The 20,096-nt window shown below is 39.1% G+C and overlaps 1 protein-coding gene across 8 annotated transcripts in view; it reads left to right on the plus strand.

The window, feature by feature from the left end:
* The window catches only part of NEK1 (NIMA related kinase 1), a 181,923-nt gene that overhangs the window by 149,461 nt on the left and 12,366 nt on the right, over positions 1-20,096 (plus strand). For all 8 annotated transcript variants that reach the window (XM_047759749.1, XM_047759748.1, XM_047759751.1 and 5 more), the window contains 3 exons: positions 9,243-9,331; positions 11,046-11,293; positions 18,240-18,391. In XM_047759749.1, the coding sequence (XP_047615705.1) occupies positions 9,243-9,331; positions 11,046-11,293; positions 18,240-18,391 (489 nt within the window). The remainder of the gene's footprint in view (positions 1-9,242; positions 9,332-11,045; positions 11,294-18,239; positions 18,392-20,096) is intronic.

The raw sequence follows: 20,096 nt of genomic DNA on the forward strand, positions 1-20,096 counted from the left end.
CCTCTTCCCTGGCATTTCAGAACTTCCATCCCTTTTTGTAATACCTTTTACTCTTTAGGGCTGCACCTATGGCATGTGGAAGTTCCCAGGCTAGGGGTCGAATTGGAGCTGCACCTGTAGCCTTCACCACAGCCACAGCAACACAGGATCTGAGTCACATCTGTGACCTACACCACAGTTCATGGCACCGGATCCTTAACCTACTGAACGAGGCTAGGATTGAACCTGCATCCTCATGGATACCAGTCAGATTCTTAACCCATCGAGCCACGACAAGAAGGCTGGTAATACCTTTTAAAGAAATCCTCTAGTAACCCAATATTACACTAAGTCCTAGTATAGCACCTTATAAAAATAATTTAGGGGTTCTCATTGTGGTGAAGCAGAAATGAATCCAACTAGGAACCATGAAGTTGCCGGTTCGATTCCTGACCTCATTCGTGGGTTAAGGATCCGGTGTTGCCGTGAGCTGTGGTGTAGGTGGCAGACACGGCTTGGATCCTGTGTGGCTGTGGCTGTGGCGTAGGCTGGCAACTGCAGCTCCAATTGGACCCCTAGCCCGGGGACCTCCATATGCTGCAGGAGCAGCCCTAAAAAGCAAATAATAATAATAATAATTTAATTTAATTTTAGAATAGATATTATGTTCATGGGGTTCAGAAATCAACATGTATATAAAGAAACAGTGAAAAGTCACTTTCCTAGTCTGTCCCCATCCAGCAATATTTATGCACTACCCCTGCTCATAAGGGGACAACTATGTATTTCCAAGATGGATACAGAGACACAGACATTGTTCTCCCCAGGGATTGTACTAATGCATGCACTCAGCCTTGCCAAACTTTTTTCCATCAAATTTTTGGTTTTTGCCAGTCTGATCGGTAAAAGGCCATCTCAGTTTGGGGTCTCAGTCTATCTCTTTCTTTTTATTGGTATAGTTGAGCATATCCTTTCAATGTTTGAGTTACTTTTGTATTTGCTTTTCTTTGAATTCCCTGTTTATATCTTTGACCTATTTTAAAAATTTGATTGTTTGGTCTTTGATAAATTGGTAAGAACTCTTTAAATATTAGAGATATTTGCCTTGGTTTTTATGTGAATTGCCAACTTTTTTCACTCTTGGTCTTTTGCGTTTTATCTTTTTGCCATGAAGCAGGTTTGTGTTTTTTTTTTTTTTAATTATTTAGAGAAACTTTGTTTCTTCTAAGGTTCAAAGAGTTTTTTAATCTTTTCTTCTAGTATCTTCATTGTAGGCACTTTAGCTCTGATCTTTTTGGAATTTATCCTGAGGTCTATGGACTCATGTTTTTTCCCAGATGGCTACCTGGTGGTCATAATTGCATTTGTTAAAAAAAAGCCCACCTATCCTGCATAGATTTCAAATGCCACTTTTAATATGTGCTGAATTTTCTCAGTAATTTGGGTTCATTCTTAATACTTTATTTTCCTGATCCACTAATCTTTGTTCAGTGTACTAGTACACACTTTTAATTAAAATGTAAAATATATATTTAAGATCATGTAAAGTTTATTCTCTTTCATTGCTCTTCTTGCCTGTATAAATTTTCATCTGAATTTAGAATTTCTTAACTTCAGCTTACCTTCCTCCCTACACACAAAAAATCAATTTACATCATATTGGGATGTTAGATCATAAATTGACATGGGGGAATGAACATGTTGTATTCTTCCTGAACGGTAAGCCTTTCTTTTTGATCATGTTTGGAGTTTTTTTCATCTAGTCTTTACCCTTTTATTGCTAAGCTTATTCCTGGCTCTATTATCATTTGTTTGGTGTTGTAAATGGTGCCTGTTCCTCTGTGAGAGAAGTAGAAGGTTGTTTATATGAAAGCTGTTGATTTCTTTACATTGATTTTGTGCTGCCACTGTCTCATTGCATCTACTATGGTTCAGGATAGATTTTCTGTTGACTCTTGTATTTTTCAGATATACAGTCATATCATATGAAAATAATGATGGCTTTATGTCTTTCCAGTTTTTTTAAACACTTGTTTCTTTCTCTCCTTGCTCTTAGTGTTTCTTATACAGTGCTAGATACTAGAAATAGGGGTGTCTTTGTCTTGTTCCTAACCTGAGTGAAATGACTCTAATGTTAACCCTCATTAGGCGTGACTATAACTTCTAGCTCAGAACAATATCTACTCATTTTACTGGCTAAAACAAAGTCAGGAATGTATTTCGTCAAGTGACTTTTTGGCATCTATGGAACTGTCCATGTAATTGTTTTCCTCTATCAGTATTATGAATTATTACTAGGCTCCTATTGAACTGTGCTGCATACCTTAGGAAACCCTGCTTGGTCATGTGATACTATGTTGATGGACTCTAGTTGTGTCATTGTGAGGTTTTGTATTAATACTCAGGAGAGTCTTCCGTGGTGTTCTTGTTATGTCTCCTTCATAGAAAGTCATTGAAAATTCCTTCCTTTGCTGAGCTCTGTAGCAGGGATTATCATTGGTTTTCTATTAAGGGCCAGGTAGTAAACTCTTTTGGCTGTGTACAGTGTGCAGCACTTAATAAATTGGGTCTCCATGTATGAATATGGAAATATATCCATGGTATTTGATGATTAACAAAATAAAATTACATTTAATAAAAATATACTAAATAATATCTTATTAATAAGATATTAGATGTCTTAATATTATTAATATTAATAGTGTATAATTCTATTATATTTAACATATATTATTTTTATTATATATTATATAAATTATATATATTTACTATATATTAAATGTATCCATGATACTTGATGATTAACAAAATAAAATTACATTGTATTATTATGATACATTTCCATATATCATAATAACACTGATAAGCCTATTAAAATTGTTTTCTATGTCTTTATGTGCATATATATGTATGTAACTTTAAAGAAATAGTGTGGTAAGATGTGCACAAGACTGATAACAGCAAAGGGAACTGAGGTTTGAGTGGTTAGGGGAGTCCTAAAAGTAACTTTTTTTTAAACTGAGATAAAACCTGTATAACATAAAATTTATCATTTAGTCATCTTAAAATGCACAAATTACCACTCTGTGGTTCTAGAGTGTTTCCTGACCCACAAAGGAACCCCTGCACCAGGAAGCAGCCATTTCCTGTGTTCCTCTCTCATGGGCCCTGGCACCACTGATCTGCTTCTGTCTCTGAATCTGCCTAGTCCTGACAGTTCCTGGGGAATCATACAGTATTTGGCTTTTTGAACCTGGCTTCTTTACTTAGCATTCAGTTTTCAAAGCTTCTCTGTGTTTAGGATGTATCAGTTCTTCATTCCTTTTTATAGCTGAAGAGTATTCCATTTTGTGAATATATCCTACATTTTAATACTTTGAGCAGTTGCTGACATTCAGCAGACAATGGTAGGTCATTCCTACCAGGAATTTCTATCTCTTGGCTGTTGTGCATAGTATTTCTTTGAGCCTTGTGTAGAAGTCTTCATTTGCACACCTGTATTCAGTCCTTTTGGGTGTGTATCTAGGAGTGGAATTGTTGCGGCCTATGGTAATTATATATAAATACCATATATATATATATAATTATGTCTTTTGTCTTTATAGGGCTGCACCCATGGCATATGGAGGTTCCCAGGCTAGGGGTCTAATTGGAGCTGTTGCTGCCAGCCTACGCCAGAACCACAGCAATGCCAGATCCAAGCCATGTCTGTGACCTACACTACAGCCCAGGGCAACGCCGGATCCTTAACCCACTGAGCGAGGCCAGGGATTGAACCCGCAACCTTGTGGTTCCTAGTTAGATTCATTTCTGCTGTGCCACGATGGGAACTCCCTGGTAATTTTATATTTAACTTTTTGAGTAACCAAGGAACATTGCTTATTTTTGGCTATGCCCACAGCCTGCAGAAGTTTCCAGGCCAGGCATTGAACCTGCACCACAGCAGCAACCCAAGCCACGGTAGTGACAGTGCTGAATCCTTTACTTCCAATCCACCGGGGAATTCCCAGAAATATTACTTTTTTCTAAATTCTAATTTAAAAATTTTAAATTATAGTTGGTTTACAGTGTTCTGTCAATTTCTGCTGTACAGCACAGTGACTCAATTATATATATATATATTTTTTTTTTTTCTCATAGTATCTTTCATCATGTTCCATCACAAGTGATTGGTTGGTTATAGTTCCCTGTGCTGTACAGCAGAACCCCGCTTACCCACTCCAAATGCAGGAATTTTCACCTACTAATCCCAAACTCCCAGTTCATCCCACCCCCTCCTCTTTGGCAACCACAAGTCTGTTCTCTATGTCTGTGAGTCTGTTTCCTTCCTGTAGATAGGTTCATTTGTGCCATGTATTAGATTCTCCATGTAAGTGATATCATATGGCATTTGTCTTTCTCTTTCTAACTTGGTTCACTTAGTATGAGAATCTCTAGTTCCAGGAACATTACATTTTGAATGAAGAGATTTATTACTTGTATGATTAACAGTAAATAAAAACTTTAAAAAGTAAAAATAGAAAATTGGTCAAAATTGAAAATTGAAAAAGTAAAAAATTATTTAAATTTGAAATGGATTAAAAGGTATTAGCAAAATAAAACTGCCTTATAAATGAAAATTCCAGAGATAAATTACTCGTACCTTTTGGAGTATATTCTTCCAGTCTTTAAACTTTGTTCTGTTCACACAGAACATTTGGTAAAAACTGACAAAAGACCTCAGGTTTATGACAGAGCAAGAAATACTTTATGAAACCAGATAGAACAAAAGAAAGAAGAAAGAATCAAAAGGAAGCAAGATGGGACCTGTGCCCCTAGGAGGGAGCTGGAAAGAGGGAAATCTCCCGCACGCCCTGGGAAGTTCCCCCAGCAGCACGGAGATCAACCAAGATGGAGGAGGAACTCTGGAAAATCAGTGTGAAGCAGTTCAAGTGGAAACAATCCTCCACAAACGGGTCAGTGCTATTGGCAGCCGTATTCAGGTGCCAGTAGGTGTCAGAAACTAAAACTCTGGCTATAGAGATCAGGCTCAAAGAGGGAGCTGGAGCTGGCTATGTGGACAAAAACCACGGTTGGCCACATGGAAACAGCCTGGAGGTACTAGGGTACAGGACAAACACAATTGAGGCCCTGTAAGCAGAGGCAGCCCAGTTTCGATGCCATTGTTTGAGGTTGCTGGAAGGAAGGGCCAGCATCCGCCTTTATAGCCTGGTTTGCTGTGAGCTGGATCTCTCAAGCTGCAGCATTGTTTGCTTCAGCTCTGGGAGCCACTCAGCAGCAGCGGCTGCCTAACAACATCTGGGAAGCAGCCCCGCCTTTAGGGCTACAGAGATCTTGGAACTGGCAGAGTAACCGCCTGGGGCAATAGCACTACCTTCGGCCTCTGGGTGGCCTCTGTGCCTGTAGCATCTGACCTGCGCCAGCAGAGCTGCCAGTGGTGGCCATTCCCCGCGAGAGCCACCATCAGCCTAACCAGGGAAAACAAAAGCACCAAGGCCACACTCATTTGCTCCACAGGGGCCCACACTAGCTGGACTGACTCCAAAGGCACCCAGAGAAGGCCGCTGGCACCCGCACTGCACAGGAGCAGTAGCCACAGGGGCCCAGACTAGTGTCACTGACTCCATAAGAGCCCAGAGAGGGCTGCCGGCCCCCATGCCCCACAGGAACTGTAAACTGCCCCACTGGGAAAGCACACGTTCAGCAGACATACCCAGTGGCCCTGTAGGGGTCTGCACTAGTGGCACCCATCCTGTGCCAAAAAGAGCCAAGAAAGAGCTGCTGGTGCATGCTCCCTGCTGGATCTGTGGGCTACCTAGGTGGAGAAAAGCACAGGCAACAGGGCCCATTCCAGTGGGCTTGCGAGGGCCCCTGTCAGTGGCACTCATTTCACACCAAGGGAGCCATGGGAGGCCCATTGGTCCATACTTCAAACCATAGTGGCTACAGAGAGCACTCCTACCAGTAGGCAGGTAGGGGGAGGGACTGCCAAAAGTATATATCTTGAAGCTAAAGAGAGAATCTTTTTGCAACAGTTAGGAAGACGCCCCCTGCCCCTGGGGCTATAGAGGGAGATCCCTAAAGTGACCAAGCAAGGAGAGTGTTGACTGAACAGCGGAGTCTGCCTCTACAGCTAGAGAGAGCAGTTGCTACAGCCTCCCCAGCCAAGGTGGGGACTACAGGAGAAACTGCTGACGTTGCAAGGTACAGAAAAAAGTCCTGAAAGCTACCTAGTAGCAAGAAAAGTTGCCAGAGACACTACTGCCTCCTCATTCTACAGAAGCAATCCTGTGAACTGTGAATCACTGCCACGTGACTCACACACCCCATCCCTAGAAGCCACCCAGCTCCAGGAGAGGAAGTGTGATACAGCTGCTCCCATCACTTGATCTGGGTACACATGAACCATTACCACCCTGAGAACTCCAGGACTGGGCACCTGCTGCTTCATCTACATACCTACTCTCAAGGGGATGATAAACAGAAAGGTAGACAGTATGAGATGACAAAGAAGTAGCTTTCAGACAAAGGAACAAGACAAGCACACAAAAACCAGTAAATGATAAGATAGGCAATCTACCTGAAAAAAAAATTCAGAGAGATGATAGTAAAGATGATCCAAGATCTTGGGAAAAGAACAGAGACAAGGGAGTTCCCGTCATGGCACAGTGGTTAACGAATCCGACTAGGAACCATGAGGTTGCGGGTTCGGTCCCTGCGCTTGCTCAGTGGGTTAACGATCTGGCGTTGCCGTGAGCTGTGGTGTAGGTTGCAGACGCGGCTTGGATCCCGCGTTGCTGTGGCTCTGGCGTGGGCCGGTGGCTACAGCTCCGATTGGACCCCTAGCCTGAGAACCTCCATATGCCGTGGGAGCGGCCCAAGAAATAGCAAAAAGATAAAAGAAAAAAAAAAAAGAATAGAGACAAGGATCGAGAACTTAAATGTGTAACAAAGAGTTAGAGGACTTAAAGAGCAAGGCGAATGGCACGATATCTGAAATGAAAAATAATCTAGAAGGAACCAGTAGTAGGTTATCGCATGCAGGAGAACAAACAAGTGAGGTGGAAGGCAGAGTGGTTTATTCTTTTCACTGCCACAGAAAAGAATAAAGAAAAAAAGAACGAAAAGGACTGAGGAGAGTCTTACGTGACCTCTGGGACAACATTAAATGCACCATCATTATAGGGATTCCAGAAGGAGAAGAGAGAAAGAGCCAGAGAAAATATTTGAAGAAATTATAGCTGAAAATTTCTCTAACATGGGCAAGGAAAGGAAGCACTCACTTAAATTGAGGGAGCAAAGAGAATTCCATACAAAATAAACCCAAGGAAAAACACAGCAAGACACATACTAATCACACTGATGAAAATTAAATACAAAGAGAAATATTAAAAGCCACAAGGGAAAGGCAACATATCACATACGAGGGAACCCCCACAAGGATAACAGCTGATTTTTCAGCAGAAACTCTACAAGCCAGAAGAGACTGGCAAGATATATTTGAGGTGATGAAGAGGAGGAACCTAGAACCAAGAATATTCTACTCAGCAAAACTCTCATTTAGATTGGATGGACAGATCAAAAGCTTTTCAGACAAGCAAAAGCTAGGAGAATTCAGCACCTCCAAACCAGCTCTACATCAACTACTAAAGGAACTTCTTTAAGCAGAAAAGGAAAAGCCACAACTAGAAACAAGAATATTACAATGAAAACATTCACTGGTAAACACAAAGGTAATATAAAAGTAGGAAATCACCCACTGACAAATATGTTATCTAAACTAGCAAGCATGGGAAGAGAAGACCAGTGGAGAACATTGAAAATGAATTTGAAGTTAAGAGACCAGCAACCAGAAGCAATTCTGCATATATTAGGTGGTTATATCAAAAAATAATGGGAACCACAAATCAAATAACTATAATGGACACACATAAAAAAGAAAAAGGAAACCAAACACAACGATAAAGATGATCATAAAATCACAAGAGAATACAACTAAAAGAGGAAGGAAAGAAAAAAAGACCCAAAATAGCAATCCAAAAAAATTAAGAAATGACATACCCATAATTACATTAAACATAAATGGTACATATATAATGGAATACTATTTAGCCATTAAAAAGGACAAAATAATGTCATTTGCAGCAACATGGATGGAACTAGAGACTCTCGTACTAAGTGAATTAAGTCAGAAAGAGAACAAACCATATGATATCACTTATATGTTGAGTTTAAAATATGACACAAATGTTCCTATCTATAATCAGAAATAGATCATGGACATGGAAAGCAGACTTGTGTTTTCCAGAGGCGAAGGGGGAGAGAGGGGGTCTGACGGAGAGTTTGGGGTTGGTAGATGCAGATTATTACGTTTAGAATGTGTAGGGGATGAGGCCTTGCTGTACAGCACAGGGAACTGTACCCAATCTCTTGGGTAAGAAACTGATGGAAAATGGGGGTTGGGGGGGATGGGTTTGTATGGGTGGCTGGGTCATTTTACTGTACAGCAGAAACAGAACATGTAAATCAACTATACTTTAATAAAAAATATGTATGTATGTATATAAAATACATGAGTTTAGTTCCCAGCATGTATTGAGATAAAATTGTGAGTTCTTTACATAAATCAGTTCACTCCCTTTAAAGGTTAAAACGTTTTTGTGCATATTATTCTATTCCTTCTACTGCACCACGCAACATTTTCCCAAAACCTAATACCATTTTATATAAATTGGTCTCAAGATTATTTTTCTTACTTAATCATATATCTGGATTGTCATTCCATATCTGGTTATACTGATTTCTACTCCATTTTTAAATAGCTGAATAATATTTCATAGGATTAATATGTGTTTTATATTGTCTGCTATTAAGGGGCATTTTGATTGCTTAAAGTAGTGGTTCTCAAACATTGACAACAGTAGAATTAGTTTGGGATTTATTAAAACCAATTTCTCAGCTTTATCTCTCAGAGCTTCTGACTCCCACATCTATGGTGGGGACTGAGAACTTGCATTCCTGGCCGGTCCCCACGTGTTGCTGACATATAGGGGCCACTCTTTGGAGACCACTGTGATGAGAATGTTGAGGCTGGTTTTTGTGTATTAGTGTGAATGTGAAGGTGTGAACAGGCTGAAATACGTGGGGTGCTTATGGAGAAGGTGTGTGTTTAATGAGAAGAGTAGTGAACCTGTGTTCCATATTTGAGAGTACCTTTATTTCTAGAAAAGTGTGTGTTTTAACTGGCGTTATCTCTGTGGCAGGTTGGAGGATAGAGTCCCTACTCAGCAAAATGAAGCTTCTGAAGATGGAGCCATGGGGAGTGTGGGTCATCTTGGCGAAGTTCATGTAGGTGAGCATCACTGCTTGGCCTAGTTACTTTCTGAACAGCTGTGAGCACTAACCTGATTATTTAGACTATATGTATTTTTTTGTCTGTGTATTTTTTTAATTTTATTGAAGTATGGTTAACTTACAATGTGTTAATTTCTGCTGTATAGCAAAGTGACTCATTTTATACACACACACTCATTCTTTTCATATTCTTTACAGTCATGGTTTATCACAGGATATTGAATATAGTTCCCTGTGCTATGCAGTGGGACTCCAACAAAGTTCTAATGACAGTGTGTCACACAATCAAAATGTAAAACAGCAAAGTTTATGCTTCATACAAGCAAACAAACACTTGTGATCTTTTTTTTTTTTTTTCCCCAGCATAATACAGAAAATTCTTGTGGTCCCCTCACCTAACTTCCTTTAATGCCAGCATCCCCACTACAATGATAAGACCCAGGAAATTAAATTCATATAATACCACATAACAAATTACAGTTCTTACTGGAATTGTTCTAGTTTTCCCACTAATATCCTTTTTTTTTTTTTTTCTGTTTTGGACACAATACATTTCATTTGGTTGTTTTTATTTTATTTTTATTAGAGTATAGTTGATTTACAGTGTTGTGTCAATTTCTGCTGTACAGCCTAGTGACCTAGAACTGTATATTAATAGCATGTCTTACCGTTCACCTCAATCATTTCAGAAATGTGATAAGCATAGAGCACCACACTCTGCATTTATTTTTTTTTATTTTTTCAAAGTATAATCAGTTTACAATATTGTGTTACAAAATTACAGTATAATCAGTTTACGATATTTTAGGTACACAGCATAGAGATTTGGGTTGTGTGTTTTGCTTTGTTTTGTTTTTTCAGATTAGATTCCTTTATAGCTTATTACAAGATATTGGGTCTAGTTCCTTGTGCTGTATAGTAAATCCTTATTGCTTATCTGTTTTATGCAGAGTAGTTGTATCTGTTAACCTCATACTTCTAATTTATCCCTCGCCCTCTAAACACAAGTTCGTTTTCTATATATGTCAGTTTGTTTCTGTTTTGTATATAGATTCATTTGTATTGTTTTTTAGATTCCACGTATAAGTGATATTGTACAGTATATGTCTTTCTTTGTCAGACTTCATTTAGTGTGATAATCTCTAGGTCCATCCATGTTGCTGCAAATGGCAGAATTTTGTTCTTTTTAATGGCTCCTGACCTCTGTGTTTATAATCCTGTATTGTTTGGCAATGTGGGCAATAAAACTTTCTGGTCAGTTATCTTACTGAATGTTCAAAACAAAAAGAATTGCTTGCCAAAGCTAAGCCAGGGACTGGGGACATTAAATAAGTGGTCTTCTTACTTCTACTAGTATTAATTAAAATATAAGAAGTATAGCATTTTTAATATCTAACCTATAGGAACAAAGGTAAACTAGAACTAAGCATGAGTGTCTAAACAGTACTTTTTCTTATTTCCTTCCACTTGTATTTACATTTTCAAACTTCTGATACATTGGAATCATATAACAAATAAAATGTCTTTTCTGAAAATAAAACATACCCTAAACATCATTTATAAGGTAATAAAATCACATATATATTTTGCTTCTGTTTTTCTGATAGACATGGAGTTTTTTGTGCATGTACATGTTACATACTGTACTTTTTCAGTATCACTTAGAACGTTGATTACTCTGTAGATACCATGCTCTGTCCTTTATCCCACAGAACCTGGAGCAGATAGTTCTCAGCCCTCTGTGTGTGATGCAGATAAGTCTGTGCAGCCAGAACCATTTTTCCATAAAGTGGCTCATTCCGAACAATTGAAAGTCATCTCTCAAGTTCACTCAGCCCTCTGTTCACCAGAGGAATCCATTCCACTTCGATCTCTCTCTGATTCACCACCAAAAACTAAAAAGCAGAGTTCCTTGCTGATTGGACTTTCAACTGGTCTGTTTGATGCAAACAACCCAAAGGCAAGTATGCTCCTCAAGTGGAAAACGTTAATCTGTTTGATAACATTTCATATTTATTGTTTCTCTTTGATCGCTGTAATATTGTTTTAATCCCTTAAAAACATAAGCACACATACACATATCAAAACAAACAGAAAGAAGAAAACCCCTCCATCTTTTCTTTGGTGCTGAAAGGAAATTGCCATTGAAAGAATAGCTGCCTGGGAGTTCATGTCGTGGCGCAGTGGTTAACGAATCCGACTAGGAACCATGAGGCTGCGGGTTTGGTCCCTGCCCTTGCTCAGTGGGTTAACGATCCGGCATTGCTGTGAGCTCTGGTGTAGGTTGCAGACACGGCTCGGATCCTGCGTTCCTGTGGCTCTGGTGTAGGCCGGTGGCTACAGCTCCGATTCAACCCCTAGCCTGGGAACCTCCATATGTTGCGAGAGTGGCCCGAGAAATGGCAAAAAAGATCAAAAAAAAAAAAAAAATAGCTGCCTGGTTGGCTGGCTGTTCAGGGTCTCTTTAGGGTCTGCTCCTGTTAGAGCAAAAGATCCCTCTTCACCCTCATACCCTGTCTCCTCCCCAGCCCCACCCCCGCTTCTGTTTTCAGTGTTAAACTGAGCTTAAGCATTTCATCATAAATGGATCGAAGTGCCGTGTAGCCTAATATGTATGTAGGAGGATTAATAGATGTTCATCTGCATTTTCTGGTGAAATTCCAGACCTCTTATCTTTTCTCACTTGCTACTTTAAAAATATGTAACCAATGTTTCTTTTCTTATTAAGAGATTAGAACATTATAGAAAATTTAGAATATAATCAATCACATAGCATTTTGTTATATTACTTTTCATAATCTAATTTTTATACATATAGCTTTTTAACAAAATAGGATATTATACATAGTTTTTGTAACCTATTTTTCTATTTACTATATATTATAAAAATATTACAAAAATAGCATTTTGTCATATTGTCAAATTCCTCTCTCTTTAATGACAACAAATTCCATTGGGTGCTCTATCATACTTTAATCTTTTTAATGTTGGGCCTTAGGTTTCAGGGTTTTTTTGGTTGTAACCACCTTCATCTGTATCCTTGTTCATATCCACAGTTATTTCCATAAAATAAATTTCTCTAAGTGGAATTCAAAAAGTTATATATGGCCTGGTTTTCTTTCAAGAAACAGTTACAGTGGGACAAATAGTATGTGAGAGTTCATGCTCTGAATAGCACTGACTATTATCATTTACTTAAAAATTGTGTATTTAGTGAATGAGTAATGGTATTAACTTTTAAAAATTTATATTTCTGTTTTTACTAGTGAGTTGTACATTTTTCATATGTTTAACTCTATATGTAAATGAATTGCCTGAATTCTTTTGTCCTTAACATTTTAAAATATTTTTAAGTGAAAATTTTATTGTAAATTTATTTAGTTATTAAAAAAATTTTTTTTTTTCTTTTTAGGGCCGCACCTAAATTCCCAGGCTAGGGGCCGAATTAGAACTACATCTGCTGATCTATACCACAGCCACAGCAACCTGGGATCCAAGCCATGTCTGTGACCTACACCACAGCTCACAGCAACACTGGATCCTTAACCCACTGAATGAGGCCAGGGATTGAACCTTCATCCTCATGGACATGACCTTAACCTGCTGAGCCACATCAGGAACTCCTGATTTTAAATTTAATTTTCCAATTGGATTTTTTATTTTGTGGAGTGTTTTCTTATGATTATCTTAAATGTAGAGATTGCTAAATTTTCTCACCTCATAGCAGTCATATTTTCAGAGGTTCTGTAAATTTGGCATATCTTGGTGGGCAGGCAAGGATGTACATACTTTTGTGGTAAAGGTGTATACCCCAGAGTTTTTTAGTAACTTACTGCTGTACATAAAGTTAATATTCCTTAAATAATACATTTGATTATTTGATTTCCTTTCATGACCTTAGTTCAGCCTTAGTAGTTCTGTAGAAGTACTTATTCTGGCATGAAATACAGCAAAGCAGATTTCATGTAGAGGGAGGGGAAGAAAAAAACACTAGAAAAGCAAATCGGTCTGTGGCCCTTGAAAGCAGGGACGGAGACCACACTTCCCATCCCGTAGATCTTGGAGGTCACGAGAGTTCATCACTCTGCCAAAATAGTACATCATCAGTGTGCAGAACGGTGTCCTTGGATCATGAGGAAAAGGTGAAAATTGTTTATAAGCATTTGTATAATCCATTTTTAAAATGGGATATTTAACCTCTTACAGAGATTTTTGCTACAGGTTATTTTTTCAGTGTCACGTTCTACTACTTGTGTGCTTTTTCCTATTAAAGGATGTCATTGGCTAGGGGTCCTACCCTCCCTGGCCTTATCCAGGAACTCACTCCTTTCTCTTGTCCCTCCAGCTTGTGCCCTGAACTTCTTTCTCTAGTGGGTCTCCCTCAGCACATCCCTCCCATCATCCGTGGCCAACCTCCATGAGCACACACCCTCCGCAGACCCCTCCCCACTCCTTGTTGTAGCTTTGCAGTGTCCCTTCCACTCACTTCCCAGTCCATTCCAGTGTCCGTTTCAGCCCACTCCTCCACTGTAACTGCTCTTGCCCCAGTCATCAATTACCAGTATGTTACCAAGTTCCCCTTCCTTTTTTTCTTGCGTTTTGGACTTTTGTCCTTTCAGCAGCCATCTTTCATAAGTTTTATCTGTTGGCTTCCTGTATATCATGCTTTCCTGGTTGTCCTCCGCCCTTATTGTCACTCTCCCATCTCCTTTGCTCAGCCACTACTACTGACAGATCTCCTTAGAAGAATGTAGATTCTTCCATCATTTAGTGAATTGTTCTGTTAATGTCGGGAATTAAGTCCAGTGGTGTTTTTCATGATTTCTTTATCTTTACTGATTTTTTTTTGGGGGGGGTGGTCTACATTAACTATCAGTTGCTGAGGAAAGAAGATTGAAATTTTTAACTATGCTCTTGTATCTTTGTTTTGATATTTTGAGGCTCTGTTGTTGAGTGAATAAGACTTTAGTTTTAGTATTGTTATGTCTTGTAGATGAATTGGTACATTTGTTACGAAGTATCTGTCCCTCTTTGATGGTGTTGTTCAAGTCTTCTGCACTATTTCTTTCTACTTGTTTATTAGTGAGAAAGCACCATTGAAATTTCTAGTCACTTGGGAGTTCCCGTAGTGGTTCAGTGATAACAAACCCGACTAGTATCCATGAGGATGCGGGTTCGATCCCTGGCTTCACTCAGTGACTTAAGGATATGGCTTTGCTGCGAGCTGTGGTGTAGTTTGCAGAAGTGGCTTAGAGCTGGCGTTGCTGTGGCTGTGGTGTAGGCCAGCAGCTGCAGCTCGGATTCAACCCCTAGCCTGGAAACTTCATATGCCACAGGTGTGGCCCTAGAAACCAAAAAAAGAAAGGAAGAAATTTCCGGTCAATTGAATGTAAGTTAATAATATTTGTGTCTTAATAAATTAACCTCTTTATTATTATGAAATGACTCGTGTTATCCCTGGTCATGTCACCTCATTCTAAAATCTACTTCACCCTGGTTTTAATAAAGCCATTCCAGCTTTCTTTTGCTCAGTGCTTATGTGGTGTATACTTTTTACATCCTTACCTTTAATCAAACTTAATTCCTATTTAAAGTATATTTCTTACAGTTCTCATGAAGTTGAATCTTGCTTTTCAACCATTCTCACTAGCCTTTGGTTAGATCATTTATACTTAATGTCATTTTCAATATTTTATCAATGTGACTGAATTTAAACTTAATCATTTGGCTATTTGTTTTCTGTTCATCACATTGCTTCTTTTGTTCCTTTTAAACTTTTGTCTTCCCTTCTTTTGGATTGAGTATTTTTTAAATTTTAACTCTGCTGTTTGCTTATAAGGTAGACTTTAAAAAAATATTTAGTGGTCATTCTCAGTTTTCAAGGCACATCTTTAGATGATCCAAGTCTCCCTTCGTATTAGGTGTGGCATCTGAGCCTTACAACAGGATGGATGCTTCTGTTTCCACTCTTTGGCCTGTCCCTTGTGGAATTGTTGTCATGTGTTTTATCTCTGCATGGATTATAAACTCCAGAGTACATTTCTATTGTTTTTGCTTTAAACATTCAGTTGTCTTTTATAGAAAATAAAAACTGAGAAAGGAAGTCTTTTGTATGTACATAATCACCAATTCTGACATTCTTCATTCTTCTGTGTAGAATTCGAGTTCCTGTTTTTCTACCACTTTAAGAATTGCTTTAACACTTCTTGTGCAGCCCTTTTGGTGATGAATTTATTTTCAGCTTTTATTTATTTAAAAGCACTTTCATTTCATGTTCACTCTGAAAGGGCATTTCTGCTAGATCTAGGCTTACATTGTCTTCTGACAAACACCCTAAACACAGTGACTGCTTTCACTGTGATAAAATTGAGAGCAAAACGTGTAAATGATGATTACTGAAGGTAGATGTGTGATAGGTCAGGATAAAATACTCTAAAGAGAGATCTTCTCGTGAGCTGACGTGCATAGCACAGACACTAGTTGACAAGTGAAGCAGCTGCTCATCCCTCCCCTTAGGCCCTCCTTCCATGGGGTTGTGAGTAAGGGCAGGGGTTGGGGGGGACCAAGTATGTCACACGGATGCTTTCCCGTCTGGGGAGTACAGGGGAAAGCTGATCTGTGAAAACCTGAGAATTTCTTTTCCTCTTAGAGCAAATATAAAGTGGGGGTGAGTATTAGTGTACAGGTCACAAATAGCACATGGACCGTAAATGTCTTCTTTTGATTTGCCAGCATATCAATTCTTAGATAATATCCTTAATTTTTGCCTTTGATAAGTGTTTATAATTTCTTAATGTTTTAAATCCACTTTTAACCCAGTTTATGGATTGAGGTGAGCAAATATTTGTAGAAGCTGTTTTGAGGATGTAATGTTCTAGTTTAATTACAGTGAGCAGAGGCTAAACACACATGCTCATTATAAACTATTTTATAGTATAACCAGCAGATTACTGATTCATAATTTTATATTCAAAATACTATTGATGAAAAAGTTTGATAGAATTAAGTAGATTTCATGTGAAATTCTTGTAGTGCAATTAGTACTTAATTCATTTACTACCTTGCATAGTTCTCTTCATTGTAAGAAAAAATAGGTATTAAGTAACAATGAAAAATCAAAGGAACCACATTTTTAAAAAATGTTTTAAGGTTTTCTAAAACATTTATAATGGTACCAAATGCTATAGCTGCATAAATTATCATGCTACAGAGAATTAAAAAAAAATTAGTCTGCCTATAAATGAAGTAAGATCTCAGCAACATGTTATGAATTAATAGCTATTTTGGGGAGGATTTCTTCCTATGTATGTCAGAACTGGAGAATATTATTTAAACAATGTGAAAAATCTCATAGACTCAGAATGACAGAACTGGAAGGGTTCTTATATAAGTTCTTCTGAATGAAGATGAAGGTCCTATTTAAAACTTCAATAGTGTAAAGGAGGGCTGTGAGCAGTAGGGTTTTAATGGAGGACCTGTAGGAACTGTGGAACTGATGGGTGTGTAAACCCATTCCAAGAGGTACAATCCACTTGAAATTTCTTTCTGTGTTATTTTATGTTAGTTTATGATTTTTTTAATTATTGAAAGGAACAAGCTAGAATTAAGATGATTTTACAAGGGCTAAAATTTATCTCAGCCTAAAAAATATTGCACTGTTTTTTGTGGTCTCCTTGTGTTTGATAGATAATACGTATATGCTCTTTATTTTTATTGATTAGCATGTATCTGGATAAACTGTTACCAGCTGCATAGTTTGCATATTCCTGGTTTATCGTATATGTAGTTCAAACTGTTAAAATAATAAAGAAATCAAGCATAAATTCTGCTGACAGTGGGGGAGGTTCAGCAAAAGAAATGCTTTCAATACCATTGTTCAGCGCTTTACCCAGCAATGTATCTGCACCATCTTGTAGCTCATAACCATTTTTTTCCCTTTCAAGTGCTATAATATGCAAATTATATTCAAATAATAGAAATCTATTCTCTTTTATTCTCAAAAACAGATTGTACCAATAAAATAGGCCAAGTGCATAAATTTTCATTAATATGCTAAACATTGGTTTTTCTGCACAGTCTCCCATCTGGTGCTGGGTTCTTATCAGGGGCCTTAGGAGTCATGTTTCAGATCTTACAGTTTGCTTCAGGGTTGACCCAGCCCCTAGGCCCGACTTCTGGAGATGTGTGAGTCATGGCCCCATCATCCATCACATTTTGATGTTGAAAGGGCAGTGGACAGAGGCCACTCCTGTTATCCTGATCTTATCCAACACAAATCCACATTTTAAGCAGCTTCTATCTCCATGCACCAATTTCCTTCTCTCCCTGCTGCTCCAGATGCTTCTCATTGTGAACATCGTGATGTCTGTCTTCTCAGCCATCTGTTCTGGAGGGAAAGGTTCGTCTCTTAGTCCATTGCCCAGAAGAGCCAGAGGGGGCTCTTTGCAGTAATTAAACATCCAGCATCTCTTAGGATAAAGTGACGCAAAGGGCTATCAGTTACGTGTGGTGGTGCTTAGCCAAGTTTGGGGAAATATACGGGCAGCATTGGACATCGGCGACTGAGAAGAGGACTCAGAGATGCTGCAGCAGAGGGAGAGCTGGGCCGTGAGTGAGATGGTCCTGACTCATTTCATCCCACCCTACGCATGCCCCCGGGAAAGGCAGTTCCAGGTTGGAACCCTGGCAGAGCTGGCGAGCTTAGTTTCATCACTGAAAAAATGCTGAGCTGAAGTTCAAAAGCAATAGAGTCTCACCCTAGACAAGTCAGCCCTGAAGCTTCTAGCTCTAAATGTATGACTGAAACATGTCTATCAATAACAAAATTATTATTAGCTCCAGTTTCTTGATTTATTTCTCTCATTTTAATTCTCTCTCCTAATAAGAAATCTGTTGCCTTTTTCTAGCTGTTGAGGACGTGTTCACTTCCCGACCTCTCGAAGCTGTTCAGAACACTGATGGACGTCCCCACTGTGGGAGATGTACGTCAGGACAGTCTAGGAATGGATGAGATGGAAGATGAGCACATCAAAGAAGGCCCTTCTGACTCTGAAGACATGTGAGCACAGCAACATCCATAGATTCCAACACTCACAGAATTTCTGAATTTACACAAACTCTAGAGATGGTGACTTAGCCGCACAGTTTCGAACATGATCTGTAGCTGACTTTTCACTATTCCTTTAACTTTTTTACAGTGTATTTAGAGTACAGTCAAGTAAGCTTTGATATGTGTCTCTGCCTCTAAGTTCTTGAACTTAACCTTCCCTGAGGGCTGTCATGGCAAGGTCACTGCTGTGTTCTCTGCTTCACTTGCCACTGAGCACCCATCGCAGTGCTTCATGGAATGAATGTCAGCAGGATGGTGACTGTTAATGGTGTGATGTCACATGGTGCAGTGACTGTGGTGGCAATTGTGAAGGTGGCCAGAGCTCCCTGTCTACATCTGTTTCCTGCTGTGTTACTGCAAAATTGTGGCCGTGGGGAATTCTCAGGTGGAATGGTTTTGTGTGTGTGTGTCTGCTCACATATGAGTTCTACATGTAACTTAATTGCATTCACAAAATTCCTTTCTTGCTGATTCTTGAGGAACCTAGAACCCCAGAGGGAGATTTTGCCCATACTCCTACAAGCTGCTGCCTGGACAGTAAGACCCTTCATCTTCTCTGTTGTCTGTCATCTTCTCAGCCCATCACGCACATGCGCCAGTCTTTCTGGGGAAGTAAAGCCAGAGTATTGGAGCAGCCTATTCAAGTCACCAGGGAAAGGGTTGCAAAATGTTATTATTCTTTTTTTTCTTTTTTTGGCTGCCCCATGGCATATGGAGTTGCCGGGCCAGGGATCAGATCCAAGCTGCAATTGCAGTCTATGCCACAGCTGCAGCAATGCTGAATCCTTCACCGAGTGTGCCAGACTGGGGGTCGACTCTGTGTCCTGGTGCTTCCAGAAATGCCACCAATCCCATTGTATCACAGTAGAAGCCGGTCATCATTTTTTTATCTGAGTGATCTGTGACTTGTATTCTTTTAATTACTAGTTGATTACACAATTTTATTTTAAAATTTAAGTTAGAAACTTTTAATATTATTTTAAAAATTTGAACACCGGAGTTCCCGTCGTGGCGCAGTGGTTAACGAATCCGACTAGGAACCATGAGGTTGCGGGTTCGGTCCCTGCCCTTGCTCAGTGGGTTAACGTTCCGGCGTTGCCGTGAGCTGTGGTGTAGGTTGCAGACGAGGCTCGGATCCCGCGTTGCTGTGGCTCTGGCGTAGGCCGGTGGCTACAGCTCCGATTCACCCCCTAGCCTGGGAACCTCCATATGCCTCGGGAGCGGCCCAAGAAATAGCAACAACAACAACAAAAAAGACAAAAAGACAAAAAGACAAAAAAAAAATTGAAAACCAAGGTTTTTTTAAGTAAGTTATTTCATATCCATATAGGGGAATTTTACTTGACATTTTTCTCTGGAAAATATGTGGTTTTTTTTATCAAAACTTTACTCAAGATCATATAATGAAGAAATCCTACTGAAAAACAAATTTAGGGCCAAGTATTAAAGTCCCCGAGATAATTTTTTGATTGCTCATTTCACAGAAGATCTTACTGTTCTCATGTTTTTCTGCCAAAGGGATATTTAGTGGCCCACTTGCTTTAATACCACCCGTGACAGCCACTAGTTTCTCCACAGGAAGGTGTTACCAACAGCTTAATGCCTGGTCACTTAGCAGATGGCATGGGATGTTAGTCTTCTAATTAAATATTAA

The sequence above is a fragment of the Phacochoerus africanus genome, chromosome 15 (genome assembly GCF_016906955.1).
Source record: "Phacochoerus africanus isolate WHEZ1 chromosome 15, ROS_Pafr_v1, whole genome shotgun sequence".
Lineage (NCBI taxonomy): Eukaryota > Metazoa > Chordata > Mammalia > Artiodactyla > Suidae > Phacochoerus > Phacochoerus africanus.